Source organism: Petromyzon marinus, chromosome 1 (assembly GCF_048934315.1).
Source record: "Petromyzon marinus isolate PM22_M1 ecotype Great Lakes invasive population chromosome 1, UKy_Petmar_22M1.pri1.0, whole genome shotgun sequence".
Taxonomy (NCBI): Eukaryota; Metazoa; Chordata; class Hyperoartia; order Petromyzontiformes; family Petromyzontidae; genus Petromyzon; species Petromyzon marinus.
In genome coordinates this window covers 24,729,499-24,747,516 of record NC_133667.1, presented here as the reverse complement: position 1 = coordinate 24,747,516, position 18,018 = coordinate 24,729,499, and the positions used below count along the sequence as shown (strand labels likewise).

Here is an 18,018-nt window from a genome sequence, read left to right as displayed (position 1 = left end):
TGGTGAAGGGTGGCCAAAACGTATCTAATGCATACATTATGCGTGTCAACACGTACGTGTTGAATCAATAGTAATTTCAGTCTGAGTGGACATAAGTGCAGGCTGTAGGCCCGCGAAGGCGATGTTAAAGACCTGCAGAGCAGAGTTCTCCCCTCTGAGCGCCTGCACCCTCTCCTCGAGGCGAGAGATCCTCTCCAGCTTCCGGTGTCGACAACGCGAGGCGGCCAGCCGGTTCCTCTGCCTCTTCCTCTCCGCTTTGAGACGCTCCTGAGACACACACACGGAGACACAGACACATGGGCGGCAGGGATATTACTATATACACACGGAGATAATAGAGACAGAGCCACGTGGAGACACAAGCGACACGTGGAGATGAATACGGACACAAGGAGACACACAGGCAATGTGATTAATAGAGAAACTGTCAGGTAGAGATAATTCCTCTGCCCCATCCTCTATGCTTTGAGACGCTCATAAGACATGAACAGATGTACAGCGAGACACATGGAGATGAAGACACACGAGGAAACACTGAGACACAGGGAGAGACTATCAGAGAGATGCCGTACGGTAGTGACAATTCCTCCGTTTCTGCCTGTCGATGTTGAGATGCTGCTGAGACATTAAGTCACGTGGAAACACATGGAGGTTAGTGGACTTGAGAAGACACTCCGGGACATGGAAATGCAGAGACACTGTGAGGTACGGAAGATTCATCTGCCCCTTACTCTTCACTTAGAAATGCTCTACAGACAGAGACATAGCTAGACACACTGAGACACAGGAAGACACTGAAATAAGAGAGACAATGCAGTCAACTTTGAGATTCACCTTTGTCGTGCATACACAGTTGAAGGGAAAGACATAGTGACATAGACAATTATTGTAATTTCCTCTCCACCTTGATACCTGCTTAAGACTTGGGGAGTCACGGAGACAAGCATACATCTAAAGTCTTCATGGAGTTTGGTTTGAGCGGTCATTATTAACCTGGACTGAGACAATCAACTCGCTACAATGGTCACATTAAACCCTGATAGAAACCCAGTACCTCCGTGAAGCAAAGTGTCCATGATATGGCCATTACGAATTGACTGGGCCACCTGTCTCTCATGGTCAGATCAACAGCCCCAGGTTCGACTGAGGATCCACAGCAGGTAACCCCAACTAAAGTACCTGCACCGCTTCGAGGGAAGCCAACTACTGTGGCTGATAAACAGAGACTGGGCCCCTGCTCGTGAGAACATGGAATTTACACGACCGACTCGGGACCGTCAACAGAGGCACACGCATCCACAGCCATGCTCTTCTAAGCACGGGAGACACACGGACTCTGCCTCTGCAATCCCACGCTCCGATGAGTCCGGTTTCCCCCGGGTGGCTCAGGAGGTCCGCAATGGCAGTGCCACAGCCACCCAGACCCGAGTTTTGACTCTGGGTCTCCTCCATCAGCCTTGGCGTGGATCTGCGAGGGTGGTGGTGGGGGAGAAAGAGCCGATTGCCGCATGCCACAATGCAACTCTCACCTGGGAGTCGAAGTCAATGACGGCCAGGGGCAGTCCCATCGCCACCGGTCCTGCCGCGAGGCCATTGCTGCCCCCGCTGTGGGCAGTGCAGGGCTGCCCGTGCCCGGCGCCGTGCCCTGCCGAGCCTTGTCCCGGGCATGGCCCAGAGCCCGCCGTGTGCATGGCCTCCAAGGCCCTGACGAAACCCAGGGCAAACCCCTCGGCCTCCTCGTCAAGGACCGATCTCCCGTGGGGGAAGAACGGGGGGGACGGCGGGAGGGGAGTGGTGGGAGGGGGAGGCGAGGGGTCATGGGCCGGGGGGTCCATGGGGAGGTCCTTCTAGTTACAGGCGGAGTGGCTCCTCCAGTTGTGGACTCGGCTCTGTTGTATCTTAGCAAGCAAGCGGTCAAGTGTCCCGCAGGTAACCACTATGGGAATGAGACTTAGCTTTACCCCCGTCGGACACTACACCTCCACACTGGTCTGCGAGGACGTAGAATGAGTACTGGAGTAAACTAAATATAGAGTGGTAATAAGTTAATTGAATGTTTGTTTTATTGCTTTATTCTTACCACAATTTTACTTTACGTTTAAGTAACTATTTTTGGTAACGCAGTAAAAAAAGTAGTTTATAACGTGTTTGTTCCAAGTCAATGAGATTATATACACTACACACAAATATATGAATGACACAGACTAGAATTGTCAATTGTACTGCAATATATTCGTTAAATCTGTGCTTTTTCCATGTTTATTATACCTCCAGACTCCTGCTCGAAATCACAGTTATTGCGATAATTCACCCACCACGTCTACAAAAAAAACTTTACATTGTATTTCATCTTAAACTTGTTGAAACCGATGTCAATAAAACACCGACGTCGGTGTGCCTCAGTGCCTCGCGATTACAAAAATATAAAAAAACGATTACGTGCCTAATAATAAAAGACAACTCGAGCGATATTAACGATACAGCAGCGTCACATAGTAACAACGCCACGACAAGGCCTACACTCAACACAGTTGAACATTTTGAAACGTTAACGATTAATTATCTCGACGAGTCAACAATAATTACACAATGGAACGAGCCTCAACTGCGCGAGTTACCATTACCCAGGGCTACCTTGTAAACTTTAAGCGGAAGTCTGCGCTGAACTTTAGATCGATCAATATTTCACCATTCGATGATAAAATTAATACGCTAACGAGCTCATCGGAGTACGTAGTAACGATTATCCAGATTGCGCTTGGTCGGACACCGCGCGAATTAAAAAAAATATATATTTCTTGTTCGTTGTACAAAACTCAACTGGCCGGCCGGTATTTCATTAAGGAATCGACGGATAACTGCCGAGGGAGTCAACTTAAGAGCGAATAAAAAAATTAGATCATTAAGAGCACCGCTCTTGACACATGTACTCGGAGAGAGAGAGAGGTGGTGGGTGGGTGGGTGAAGAAGCTGGGATGGCGATGTCAAACTGGTTACCACCACTACTCCGTAAAAACCATCGACGATTCACCCAACAACAACAATAAAAGTGCCTCCCCCCCGTCTCGCTGCCCCGTCAACGATTCGGTAAGAAAACAAAACAGAAAAAGCGGCGGCGGCGGCAGCGGCGGCGGCAGGGGTGGGGGGTAAAAGAGTAAAAAAAAAGAAGGCGAGACGAAAGTCTTTGTGAATGACGAGAGAGAGAGGAGGATGAGGAGGAGGAGGAGGGGGAGAGACTTCTCTTGGCCGTGTCCGTGCGTTGCCCAGAGAGGAACGCCGCTTTCATTAATTAATTTACTTTTCCGGGTAATTTAATTGACGTCAATGGGGGCAGGGCGGGAGGGGTGCGAGGCTGGCCGAGCGAGCATGCACCGCCGAGTTTAATAATAAAAAAAAACTGAAACCTGCCTCGCTCTGTGCGGCTTCGAAGGCGACGGTGCTAGGGGAGGAGGGGGTTAACACAAATGCGTGCGCTAGAACACATATATATAAGATAAGAATGCTGCGACTAGACACATGAGTGCGGTGTTGTACGAGTGTGGTGTTGTACGAGTGTGGTGTGGAGTTGAGTGTAGTGTTGTACGAGTGTCGTGTTGTACTAGTGTGGTGTTGTACGAGTGTGGTGTTGTACGAGTGTGGTGTTGTACGAGTGTGGTGTTGTACGAGTGTATTGTTGTATTAGTGTGGTGTTGTAGGAGTGTGGTGTTGTACGAGTGTGGTGTTGTACGAGTGTGGTTTTGTACGAGTGTGGTGTTGTACGAGTGTGGTGTTGTACGAGTGTGGTGTTGTGCGAGTGTGGTGTTGTACGAGTGTGGTGTTGTACGAGTGTAGTGTTGTACGAGTGTGGTGTTGTACGAGTGTATTGTTGTACGAGTATATTGTTGTACGAGTATGGTGTTGTACGAGTGTGGTGTTGTACGAGTGCGGTGTTGTACGAGTGTGGTGTTGTACGAGTGTCTACTGACAATGTGCGTACGCATAGGACACGGTGTGGAGTTGGGGGGTGAAGCCTCGATAAACAGGTCCCTGCAGGGTGGGCTGGTAGAAGTTCGCAAATGAGATAATGTGACTTCCAAATGTTGGGTGCAATAAGACGTATCAAGTCTCTGCGTTGTCCATTGCTGATTTTACACCCAACAGCACGAGATTTCACTTCGTTAAAGTATTGAAAGGGGACGGACGGACGGACACAATCTATTGCAGGCTGGTACACTCAGTTTACAACTTCGTTCCTACCAGTATAATTTGTCTATCCTTGATCGTTTCTGCGTGGATTAAATATCGCACCTTCTATAGGATTCGGGAGGCTGTGTGGGGGGGGGGTGTGCGTCAGGCGGACGTACGCTGGTGGGGTTGGGTGGTCTGTAAAAAGTTCGCGTGCGAACAGAGAAGGCGGGGAGGGGTAAAGTTCTGACAGATTCTAGATTTGAAGCTTTCGTGACTGCAAGGATCCATACTCTTTGGTTCTATTCGGTAAAGTCACCGTACTGTCACGAGGACAGCGTGACAGTACGGTCCCCTTCACCTGATGAGGGGCCACTTGCGTTGTGGCCGAAACGTCGTGATTTTTGTTGTTTTATTTTTTACCTACGAGACTTTTGACAGATTGTTGCGGACCGACTGAATGGATGGCCCCGAAAAGGGAAGGAGCCACTCGCCCCGCCCCTCCGCCCCACCCTTGCGTCGCATGTGAATGCCGCCACGCACCCGCCCCGTCGCCACGGCGACGTACGTGTGGCGATGACGTCATTTACCGTCACGCCCCGCCAGCGGTGACGCGCGGATTGTGCGATGACGTCACGCACGGGCGTTGGCGGCGGTCGCGGTGACGTCATCACAACCGAAAACGCGCGCGCTGGGATTGGCCGTTGGCTCGTCACGTGCGGTGGGGGGGAGGGCAGATGTGTTGGAAATTCGTAGCACGGATAGGCGCGTGGTATTTGGGTTGTGCTCTTTGCAAATGGTAGCCCGGTCAAGAACGGCAATCAAAGTTTAGTAGTTTTAAAGTTTTACCTTGCCACTATTTGACAGCGCCCATTTCGGGATAACCAATTAACGCCTTTGATTGGGTTCATAATGGTCGCGACAAGACACTCGGAGGGCAACAAATACGAGAGCCCTGTGGTTAATTTCCCAAGATCATTGGGGAAGGCCTAGGCAGGGTCTATTCCATAGCAAGACTCCAAGCAAAAAAAACACCTTTTGGCAGAAATCTAATTGGAAAAAGTAAACACGTAGGGTTGTTTTTATTATTATTTAATTAATAAATATGTCATAGTTTAATTCAACGATACAGTTTCAAATAGTTGTGTGAATGGGTGTGAAATGTTTAAGAAAAAACACAGAGCATTGTTTCCTCAAGATGTAAATTTTTACCAAAGCTTTTGTTGAAATTGTTTTAAAATGCTACAACAAACTCAACATTCGGACTAAAGTTTACGAGCATGCAGAAGAGTTCAAAGGTTTACTCAACAGTAAATTGTAAAAAGGCACCCACTCAGAATCTATATTGCATCTCATCCTAGTGTATTCCAGACCAGTTCAAACTCTACATAGCCTAGACTGATTTAATCCAATCTATAATTGGCCTGGTCAAGAGCAGTTCGTACTCAGGATGACATAGATCAGTTTGGACCAATTAAGCGCTGGCCGGGTCTAAACGATTTACCCAAACCTATTCTAGACCAGTTCGGCCTCAACCTTGTCTGGACCATATTCGCTTCAGCTTATAGGCAAGTTCATCCTCAGGTCACTCTAGGCAAGGTAACCTAAACTATTAAACTAATTTTTTTTCATTTTTACTAGGTAAGGCCCACTGAGCTATATAGCTCTTTTTCAGAAGTGTTCTGGTCACAAATAATAGCTCAACGAAGTAGCTTATGTGGAAATTTTTTGCAGCCAAATACTCAAAATGCGCGTTGATTCTAAATGTGGAGGGAAAAACCGGAGAACCCACGGGGGAGAACATACAAACTCCAAATATACAGGTGTCAGGGTCGGGATCGAACCCACGACCTCCCGTATACCAGACGAGGGAATTAACATCTCGCCACCGTGGCACCCAGTCCAGGCTGGTCTAGTCTCAATATAATCCTAATCTGGTTTAGTCAGCATTCATGTTTGTTCTCAACCTTGTTTTTATATCTATTCTACACAGTAGCTTCTCAACCAGCCTAGACAATCACTGCTCCAGTTATCATTTCTGTTTACTCTCAGTCTAGGTCAAATCTAGACCCGTTTATCTTTTATAGCAGTTTAGCCTCAGCCTCGTATAGAACAAGCAAATTAACTTGGGATGCTGCGTTGGCAGTGGTGCACAAGCACAAATTGTTATTTATTTTTTCCTAAACCAGTGCAGACTAGTGCCACCCAGTTAGCATTCATATTCAACTTTAGACTGAAATAGTAAATATGTAATTTTACTCAAAGCCCCAGAGTCAGCCAGAGAAAAGCAAGCAGTGAGAAATCTTAGAGTCATCTAACAGCAGCGTTCACGGACACATTTTTTAAAGTCCTCGAATTGAAGCCCTTCTTGAGTCAGCAACACAACAGCAAGTGTCCTGCAGGCCTTCCAAGCTGGCGGTGTTTGTGTAAATTACGTGAGGTTTTCAAAACTATCAAAGCAGTGTTAAGACATGTCGCGCAAGTTGTGAAAGCTTGGGTAATTGCAAAAGCATAGGTTAATTCACACCTGGTCAGGTGGCAATGATGTGAAATAGACTTGACTTTACTCATACTCATACAAAGCAATGGGCACTTCACTGCCCCTTAATTTTACCTATGATGTATTATTGGGGTACGAATAAGTGTTTGACTTTTCAAATTTAAGAGTTTGTTTGCTACTCAGTGCCTATGAATGGAAAAAAATAGTTTATATGCAAATTCAAAACTGTTTATTGGGCTATTTTGTTAAACATTTTCCCAACTTCGGGAATAAAAGGTTAAAGTGCTATCTCCAACTATAATATGGGTATCTCTGTCCTCTGCAGAAGGGAAATTACTCAGTGTCAGTTTATTCTGTTACAAGGCAGTGTTAATAACAAATTTGTTGAGTTGTTTATTCCCATGTATTTCATATGTATGATTATGTAGGTGTACATGCGCATGTATAGGCAAATCTGTGCACAGCAAAACGTCCTTGATTTAATTGAAGTCCATCAGTCAGTCTGAGAGCAGAAAGCAGTCAGCTAGCCAGCAGCAAACAGCTAAGTATACACAGGGCATAGGATGTAAACGTGTCAATATATAATAAATTTCTTCGTGCAATAGCTGTAAATTGGTATGGATACAGAACTACAGTTAACACTCGATTATCCATGGGCTGATTATCGGGTTGCAGATTAACTGTGCTTGCAAAAACAATCTTTATGCTCGCTGGTTTATCAGCTGCTTGTCGAGGGTCAGTACCCACGTGAACTCAAACACGTTGGCAAGTAAACCGATAAAAAAAATCCCCGAATAAATAAGCGTTATGGCCAAATTGACTTGTGTTTTACATTATGTGTTTTTGTTTTATCGGGGAAATCCCTCCCGCCTGTTACCCGGGAGAATCGAGAGTTGAGTGTTCTGCTTTATTTACCTGGAAGTATGTGAGTTATTGGAGCAGAGATCAATCAGGTAGCAGCAATCCCAGAGCTATGTGGGAATTTATACATTGAAATAAAAGTTCCTTTTTTGTTTCCATTGAAGCAATTGTTGATCTCATAAAAGATGCAACCCACAAAACAAATATCGCTTCGAGATAAAGACCCAGAGGCTGTATGTCGTGAGATGCCTGGCAGAAATTTGGAACTTTCCTCAATTAAAGGCATGACTTTAAAGTGACTTTCAGGTGCATTACAGGTGACGCCACAGGCTTGTTTGATTTATTTTAAAAGTGGCAGTCTTAGCACAGTGACATCACTAAAAAGTACTTTTTAAAAATATAATCATCTAAGATTGAGATGTTTTCCAAACAGCCCAAGCCATACGACCTAGAGGTGTGTTGCTAGCTACTAGAGAATAGTTGCATGTTCAGTTTCGTCTCGACTTAAAAATAATTCGACTCCGCGCCCCGACCGCTTTCATTCTCAGACTCCTTGGAACGTCGAGGCGAGGCCAATTAACGCGGACATCCCCAGCCACGACCATCCGCCACCGCTGAACATCGCCGTCCTAGGAGCCGAGTTGCCGGAGTCTGAATACGAGAAGCCCGGCGCGCCCACTTCCAGGTTGACGCTGCCCTGCACAACGTCGAGGATGGACAGGCGATTGCACACGTCGGTGTTGCAGCAGCGGAGTGTGGCATCCGAGGGCAGGAAGAGGCTGGGGCGGTCGCACGCGTACGGGGCGCAGCCGCGCACCACTCCCGTCCGGTTCGCTGGATGGAGGATGAAATAGAGAGGGAGAAGCCACAGAGGAGACGTGTTATGGCTATTCATTCAGCTTGTAAACGACGCCGTTCGTCCATCGGAAAACCGAGCTGGCCAGAACCAGAGCTGGCCTATCCGATATTACACCACCGTTCATCGATTCGATCAAATTCGACTGATTGATCAGATAATGGCTCAATAGTTTGGGGGAGAAAGTCTTCACCTCTGTTCCCATGTGTGTCCGGTGCGCGGAAGGTGGCGGGTGGTGCTTGCTGCATCTCATCGGCATCATTATCATCAACCGCATCACACTGTGCTTGGTTTGTAGGGGTTTCCAGCCGTCGGGAAGTAGGATGTCGGGGTGTTAGCTATTTTTAAAGGGGGCCGAGTAATCGGCTACAGAAATAGTCTATGACAGTGTTGTATTTTTGTTGATTAATAGACTTAATCGACTAGGCATGCGATGTTCTACTAGAAATACGCCTGATATTGTCAAATTTGAGAAGCTAGCCAGTGTTAAGCCCGGATAGTGCTTCTTGGATGGAGGGACCGCCATGCATAAAACACTTGTTATTGGGAAACTTTGTCAGGAGGGGGCAGTGCAGCAAAATACATAAATAGTTGTACAGTACTGTAATATGCTCCCATGTCTATGTTCATCCTCGCATTCACCAACCCACACTGACCAACGTGAAGTCCTGTTTTTGAAAATAAACCCCCGTGACCCGCACGGTGTGGGAAGGCCATAATCCAGCAGGTGAGTTGGCGAAAGGATTGCACATGATGTACAATAATTAAGCGTCTTGCCATTATTTTAATCGATTTGCTATGTCCAATATACGCACATTGAAGTGTGTATCTGAAAAGTGATTGTGTTTGATGTGTGCGAATTTTACTTAAAAACACAACCATAAGCACATATACAGCACAGACGCAGCGACACACACGCATTTATAATACACATGCATACAGTTATATGCAAACAGGCATATACAACATACATCACGAATACATACACGCACGTGCACACACAAACACACACGTGCACACGTATATACACGCACACATCTCACCTATGTTGCCGGATGAAATGTAGCAAACGCCTTCGCAGTTGATGAGTTGTTTACAGTCCATCCCCAGGTTACACCACACGCAGACCATCCCATCTAGAGTGAACACACACACAATCATATACATATGCATACAAAGATTCCCCCATAGCTGTACACAGCCTGTTGGGGCAAATGTTGTAAGCGAGCACCCAAGGACGAGGTGGTGAGGTCAGAACCACACCCATTACTGATGTTTACACCACCAAAGGGACTGATTTAAGGTTGAGTCGACCTCGGGGGGAGGCCCAGCTGGTCCGGGTGAAGGAAATCGCCACTGATGTTAGCCGTGACCGGGAATCAAACTCAGGTGACTTTTGGGTTCACAGAGCAGTGCGTTAACCACAATACCAGCCCAAGGCAAATATCATATGTGCAGTCTCAACAGACGGTTGGAGTATACACGCACACACCTTTATTAAACATACACACACCACTATTCTGTACACATATAAAGTACACATCACCTTGGTTATTCGTGGCCACGATTAATTTCAACCGGAATAAAATACAAATTGCGGTTTCATTTGGTATTGTGTTTGTAATCCGCTGTCTTGTACAGTCTATTAGTCCAAAGGCATAGCATATTATTTGCATGCATTGTAAATATCTGATTGTAAAAATGAATGTAATCTCTTAATAAAACCCACAATACACATAGATGCACCATTACACCACTACCTTTTGCCAGACCCTAAGCTGTTGCAGTCAGCAGCTGACCTCCAAGGCATAGCAGTCTCATGATCATCATCACCATCTTTAAGTATTCCCCTTGGCCTCAGACCTCTGGATGCGTCTCCAATGCCTGTCTCGTTAACCTGCCCTCCTCCCATCTTGTATGTGTCCCACCCATCGCAAGTTTCTCTGCCTGATGACACGAATGCACTTGTATTCAAAGGCCAGAATGCTTCTGCTCTGTTGATTTCTTACAGCTCGCTGGACCCCATATGGTAAAAAAAATATATATGAATTCTGCCTGGAATATTTTACGACTACGGTTGGCTTCGCTACTATTGCAGAGTGATTTGTGTTGCTCAAAGGGCATTGATAGAGAATTGGCCCCTGCTCAATGTCATACCGGTCACCAACCACCACACCATGGCAATATAGGACACTACTCGTAACTTTCAATAGGCTTGAGCGTGACACTCCATGATAGGTAATTTACTTTGTTCGCTGATGCTGGGGATTGTATATTTAATAAATAAAAAATTGTTTTGCATATTTGGATTCAGGAGCCATAAAAAAATCGCCAGATACAGTACAAACTTTCATAGACCTCGCTTTAAAAAAGTTAAAAATATGTAAATTCTGTGGTTTTGGAATGATTATTATACAGTAGTTATAATCCTGGACTTGACTATGTTCCGACTTTAATAACGTTTTGCCCTTCTATAAAATAATTCAGTCACGATCGCTTGTATAGATGACATTGAGCTGGGCGTGGAGGTTGCACACCGACAATCCAGTGAGGCAAGGGTTGGTGTATCTCGTACAGATGGCCAGGAGATTTGAGGACACAAAGTAGGTTCATTAACTGTCCGTGTAGACTTTGAGTGTTATGCCAATGTATGCATGGCTTTTGTCCAGGTACTCTGGTTTCATATCACATGCCAATTCCTTGCTATTGACTGTTTGGCAGGTGGTTCTGTCCCAAGTGCCAAACACTAATGGGATTTACCACACATCTCAATGCAGAACCCCACCTGAAAAAGAGCCTTCGGTCTCAGTGGGGCTTTATTGGAAAACTAAATGGCGTTATTATAGATTACACATAAATAAATTAGTGTACACATTTGCACGCTCCTGCCACATCGAGCTGATGTCATTGCTCCAGCTCTGCAACTGTCGCCCTCTCAGATCGCGACCTCTGTTCTGGCTGCCATTCCCGTATCAGTCTCATCCTTTGGTTAAGCCCTCCTTTTTTTTGACAGTCAAAAGTGGCTACTCTCATTTGCGCAACTTCTCTAATCCACGCGTTCCTCTTCCTGTCTCCGAATAGACAATGGTTCATGATGATGATGATTTAAAATTTGTCTTCAGATGCAATTTAAATAATCGATGGTCACACTGGTTGGCTTTGCGACTCGGTTCCATAGCTTGGGACCAAAAAACAGGGAGGTCTTCAAATTGTAGGATGGTCTCAGCGGACTGATACCACGTGACACTCTGAGCTAGCACTGACGAGAGCCTTGGCTCGGATTGGTGTTTCAGCCACCTGTGATTAAGTTGGGCTCTCAAGCGTGGGGATTGTTGGTGGTGTCAGCCCGGTCATGAATAACTGCAGTGAAAAAAAAATCCAATGGTTTATATTTGACTTAATTCAGCATGTTTCTAGCTCTGAAGATTACAAATGTTTAGTTTGAGGAGGCCTTGTGAGAGGTTGCACCACCTAGTGTGAATGTAAGGCAACTGAAAGATCGTAGAGACCTCAGAAGTACTTCTATGATGTCACTTTACAGTGGCCATTTTCTTACACGAGGTGATGTTAAACTGCTTTCTGCGAGTTGGAAATTGCAATGTCCTTTATCTCTCGACATGACCACGCTGAAAGAGCAGTTGGAATATAATGGGGAGGAAAGGAACATGCGGAATGCTGTTCAAAAGAAAAACAAGCGGTACCTGAGGCTTAATTTTTACTCGAAAGACAAGTATAGCTGTGGCATCTGAGACATTAAAATCAAAGGTCAGCGAAACATAAAAGCACTTCTGTGAGATTAGATGATGCCAAGATAATTTATCCCTTGCGCATTCAGAGGGGAACTTTTCAATTGACTCTGCACAGTTTAGTGTCAGTAAGCGGGCGGCTGCGTGCACTGCACTATAAACCCAAGTTCAATTCCTGACTATGGCGAACATTAGCGGCGAGTGATATCCAAACGGGCATAATAAGGAGGCTGGATCAATCAATATTTATTTTATGTGCCAGTGTCGCCCTCAATAAAGTAGACATCAGTGCGCATTACAGCAGAACGGAAAGGGTACGCGGGGCATAGAGCAAATGAAACCCGTGGATGTTAGAAAGGCGAGTTGGTGTTGTTGCTGATGAGGCATTCATCCAGCAGTGGATTGACAAAGGGGCTGTAAGCACGGGCTGCAGCAGTATCGTGACCCGCATGGCCCTGTACGTTTATCAGAGAATCTATAAGGAAAGCAATATCAGTCGTCGCTTATTAAATGTAACAACAGCGTGGCCATGAAATAAAGGTCAGGGCAGGGCTCCACGCAGGGCGTACGTTCTGAGTCAAAGATTTCACCAAGATTGTGAACTTCAAAGTGCAGGAAAACATCTTATCATGAACACTCGTTCGGGGGACATTGTAATACGAATATACAGCATACATACGCACACTACACACAAGGATGTGTGAGTTCAAATCCCTGCCGGGGACTTCGTCTCAGCTCAGCCCATCGTTGCTATCATAATCATCCCGCTGGGGCACCAAGAGTGTGGTCGCTCTAATGAAGAAAGTACAAATGCTCACCCACAGTCGTGGGAATGTGGAATGTCCACCACTGATCCAGAGCCACCACCACCACCCGTGTGGATGTGTGTCACCCCACCCTGGTGTGGTGTGGTGGGGTGCAGGGAGGGAGACGCTGCCTTGCACGAGCGTCACTGAAGTTAAACTCTAAACGCCGCTGATAAGAAACAGAAGCCTACAAGTGCCTGCCTTAGACGTGACTCCTCTCTCTGGGTAAAGGCTGTGTAATATCTTAGGCGGTCACTCTCTGCTTCTATTTTAACTTAACAGCAGCTTTAAAAAAAATTTACAATGTAAAGCCACGGATTGAACTCATCTCACGCGGTTTTATACGCACGCAGATTCACTGAACCGAACATCACCACACCAGCACCTCCGATTAGCACGGTTGGCTGCGTACGGTGCGAACGAACTTCAACATACACACGAATCATCTCAAGGTCTCCTTACCTGTCCTGCACATCATCACCATCATCACCACCACCACCACCACGAGGCATCGTCGTTGCGTCGGCATCACCATCACGGACAAGTTCACACACACTATGTGTGTGTACTCCTGTGCCCTCCCTCCGCCTGCTTTGTATCTCTCGTTTGTCTCTCTGTTCCTCGGCAAAGGTTCCTCGTCCCCCTATATCCTCTGCTCGCTCTCCGTCTCTCTGCGCGCGTCTCTCAGTATGGCCTCGCGTCCCAAGCAGACCTCTGTGTTTTGTAACGTGTGTGTTGAGCAAAATGATGGGGAGGAGTAGGGTTTAAAAGGGAGTGGTGGTGATGGTGACTCTGTTGGTTTGGGTAACACCCAGAGGCGATAAGGGAGTGTGCTCGTGCGTGTGTTAAGTACGTAGGTGGCAGGTATTTGTGCGCATGGGTGTGTAATATACATGTGAATAGAGGAATATGTGTGTTATGCAGTATTTGTACCGTGTATATACTGTATATGTCAGAAGAACAAACAAACTCAAGTTATTCGTCATTAGCACTGTTGCCTTAAAAGGGAAAACAATATTTATTCGGCAACGTTTCGGGCAATGGCCCTTCATAGCACGTGACTAGATAGGTCAGTTCGAGAGACGGAGTGAATAATAAGAGTTGGAGACCGGACTGTTACTCTACAGTCTACACCATGGGTGGGGCCAGATAATAATTAATTTTAAGATTTTTTTTAAATTATAAACCGTTATTAAATTTTGATTTAAAGCTTTCGTGACTGCAGGGATTCATATTCTTAGTTCTTTCGGTAAAGTCACGTAGAAGGGAAACAAACCAAGAATACGTTATTAAATTGTAATATGAACCATTACCTATTCGTAGCTATTGCGTTCGAGACAATCCCTAAAAAAATTGTATAACTAAATGTACTCATTTGTATCAAGAGATGTATCCCTATATAAATCTTCTTTAAATATATGTGTGTATGTTTGTATTGTATTTCTGTATATAGGCGCGTATATGTGTACACGTGTACGTTCCCATATGTCAGTTCGTCAGAATTCTTTATTTAACCAGCAGGTGAAATAAACCCATTGCCTCTATCGTATGGGCCATCTGGGTTATGTGCGTGACAAATGTGGGAATATAGATGTGTGTGTGTGTGAATATGTACATCATATATCTATTCATACTCTTTGGTTCTTTCGGTAAAGTCACGTAGGTAGAAAAATAAAATAAAACAAATATATATTTGTTTCTACCTACGTGACTTTACCGAAAGAACCAAAGAGTATGGATTCCTGCAGCCACGAAAGCTTCAAATCAAGATTCTATATCTATTGATTTGTGAGTGGATTCATATAGTTTGTACGTACTTATTTCGAATAGAGGCGTGTGTGTGTGATTGTTTAGCTGTGTGTGTATGTGGGTGTAAATACGTATATGTGTGTAGGTGCGTGCGTGCTTGCACATTATTGAGTTTTGTTTAAACATTTTGAAATAGTGTCGCTTTGCCGTGTTTGTTGAAACCAGGTCTCCTTTTAAAAACGAGACTTCTGGGTCTGATTGATCTCTTTTCATGGCAATTAAGCTCTACTACTTCTCCTGCATATGTATAACTAGATAGGTGCGTGTATACAAATATCGACTGGACTATACACATATATAGTGGCTGAGCAGCAAATATGAAGCCCTGTCCTTGAAACTAAACCCTCCTGTGGAGCTGATCTGTCCACTGACTGTTAACTGGTCACCTGAGCCTGCCATTCTTTCACGGTAGCAGCAGGCATCCACCTAGACGCAATTGAAACCCACAAAGCCTATTCTCAGATGTATACTGAAGGTTGTAAGCAAGAATTTGTTCATTTGCAGATGGGCTTGGAAACTACCCTCTGCTCCTGATATTGAGGGGCAATTAATGAGATTTTAGGACTGTTGCACAAGCAGCTGCCATAGGTACTCGGACCAGACAAGGGACCCTCGCTAATAGACTAAGCGTTCCAACTAGCTGATAAAAAAAAGTTACGGTGCTCCTTTGACCAAATACAACCTTCCCTTCCCACACTCTGAAATTAGGATAATTTCTGCAACCTTTGCTCGTAGGTCCGGAGAGCCGTTTAGCACTGCAAGGATGAATGGTCGTCGTAGGTTGCTGAAGAGATGGTAAACTACTTCAGTAGCCCACGAGAACAGAAGACTTTTTTACATCATCAAAAGTGTTACTCCCAGTGTCTTCCCTATTGTCATCCGGTGGAAAAATCAACAACCTGATCTCAAATACCCAGGGTTGGATTTGCAGATTTACTGAGTATATTTGTGAGGTCTTGGGGTCAGAGGAGCACCCTTAGCCCAAATTACATGGGCGCAAGGGGTGGCTGACTTTGCGAGGGTTATGCAGCCTCAATGATTGTACAAAGTAGCCATCCCCTGTGAGTGGCTGGCTGATCTGCCATCTGCTGACGAGTTGCGAAGAGCGATTCGGAGCCTGAGATCAGGGATCTGCTGAGCGAGGGTGGCAATTGTGTGAGAATGGCCTTGCGTGGCAACTTCACATATATAAACTAAAACTATTTAAACTAAACTTTATTTTTATTTTAACGGGTAAGGCCCACTGAGCTATATAGCACTTTTTCATAATTGACCTGGCCAAAAATTATAGCCCAATGAAGTGGCTTATCATGTGGAAAATTATAGCAGCCAAATACTCTAAATGCATGTTTCTAAATTATAGGGGAAAACGCTGGACAGGGAGAAAAATCCACGCGACCAGAGGGAGAACATGTAAACTACAAATATACAGGCGTCAGGTGTCAGGTTCGGGATTGAACCCACAACTCCTGTACACCAGGCGAGGTTGTTGACGTCTTGCCACCGTGGTGCCCATCTGGCTGAGGCACTTTTGTGAAAGCACGTCTCCTTGTCTGACTTCCCTTATAATGGCATAGTAATGATAATATAGGTATTATAACATTATTATCCCATGTGTGTGCACGTGAGTGAATGCGGCCACAAACACCAAATCACGGACCCTATAATTTCCCACTGCCCCAAAATATACCTAAATCGCTTAGAACTGAATCTCCAACAGTTTCCCATCATTGGCCATATGAAAGCCTCATGTAACATTAGAGTTATTCATCATGGGAACTCCTTTGCCGGTACCAAAATATGAGAATAGGTTTTCCCCTTTTTTCTGGCAACAAAACAGCCGTTAAGATGTTAAAACACCAAACTGAAACCTTTTACAAGGAATCATGTCTGCATTAACCACAATACTTGTGGTCAGAATGCAAACAACAAAAAACATGCTCTGACAATGCATGCTCGGGTGTTTTAACATCTTAACACCGGTTTTGTTGCCAGAAAAAAGGGGAAAACCTATTCTCATTAGAGTCATTCATTATGTCAGTCATAACAATTAATGGAAATGAGCTTGATAAGCAAAACTGCAGATTGAGGCTCAAGATGAAGACAAGGGAAACAAAAGTCACAAGCAATAAGTTCGCCGAGTAATGGGAAATATCTGGCGGAGTGGCACAGAGTATTGTCGGCACCTAAAGATTACACGAACTCTTTCCTGAATCCCTCTTGTCGTGGCTATAGAAGACCTTGACATTGGGCAATTTAGCTTATAAATATATTGCTGCCATTCGCAAGAAAAGGGCAGTCTTCGAAGGCGGCCCGGGATCAAATTGATGAAACATGGAAGTGGATCAGGATAAGATAGGGGAGGGTTCCTGACCCTGCGTTTATGATGATTCAGGACTACTAGATGAAGCACCTCCCTTTACCCGCCCCAACGTGGGGATGTCTGATCATACTTCACCACACTGCTCGATTCAGATTGGTGAAGGTGAGCGGCCCAGGAACGGTTCTGATATCACTCGTTACAGATGTCAGCCACGACCGGGAATCTAACTTGAGTTGCTTTGCAATAAATGTGTCTTGTGTGTGGGGAGCGGTGGCGTAGTGGTTATCGTGCCGCTCTACGAACCTGGCGATCCGAGTTAGATTCCCACTCACGGCCAACACCTGTGACGATTATCTTAACCAGTCCTGGGCCTCCCATCGGTCAACTCGGCCTCAAATGAGTACCTGGTGTGGTGTGTAAACATTGCCAATGGGGAGGAAAAGGCAGCCGGGCGTGGTGCTGGCAACCCACCCCCTCGTGGTGCCGTGCAGGCCTTCATTGATTTTCGCTAACAGGACTAGCCCAACAGTATGTTAAGGCGAGATGGGGGATATGTCTTTGTTCATGAATATTCGTGTAGAGTACGTAAACGTGTGTATGGGTGTACACCTGTACATGTGCAAGCGCGCATCCGCGTATTGCGTGCGTACACAAAAATACATATGTATTTAACGAGGTAGGAACGCATTGATGCACAAAACCATCGCTGTATGCACATTTCATGACTCTGAAGTTGAGGCCCTTCCAACCTGACCTAGCCCAAAATAAGCACCTTACCAGGGTGAAGATGTTTAACACTGGCTTAAAGGTCGCGTTTCTTATGCCACAGGCAAAAGGGGCTTGGTAAGAATGTGCTTCATTTACAGAAACGCGTCAATACACTCCGCACATTTTTTCTGAAATATCATGTCTATTCACGACGGTGCTTTTATCGTTCACTCTCACATACGGTT

At 45.5% G+C, this 18,018-nt stretch overlaps 1 protein-coding gene across 1 annotated transcript; it reads right to left on the bottom strand.

The window, feature by feature from the left end:
* Window positions 1-5,240: 5,240 nt before the first annotated feature.
* On the bottom strand, window positions 5,241-13,976 carry LOC142924201 (uncharacterized). The gene is made up of 3 exons (XM_076066029.1): window positions 13,396-13,976; window positions 9,425-9,517; window positions 5,241-8,359 (listed from the first exon to the last, which is right to left on the bottom strand). The coding sequence occupies exons 1-3, from the start codon at window positions 13,466-13,468 to the stop codon at window positions 8,070-8,072; spliced, it is 456 nt and encodes a 151-aa protein (XP_075922144.1). The 5' UTR covers window positions 13,469-13,976; the 3' UTR covers window positions 5,241-8,069.
* Window positions 13,977-18,018: the final 4,042 nt, after the last annotated feature.

Bases quoted from the DNA above. Each gene is read 5' to 3' on its own strand.
- LOC142924201 (XM_076066029.1), bottom strand. From the start codon at position 13,468: ATGGTGATGCCGACGCAACGACGATGCCTCGTGGTGGTGGTGGTGGTG. The intron at 9,518-13,395 runs GTAAGGAGACCT...TGTTCACTCTAG, and splicing joins GGTGATGATGTGCAGGACAG to ATGGGATGGTCTGCGTGTGG. The intron at 8,360-9,424 runs GTGAGATGTGTG...TCCTCCATCCAG, and splicing joins CATTTCATCCGGCAACATAG to CGAACCGGACGGGAGTGGTG.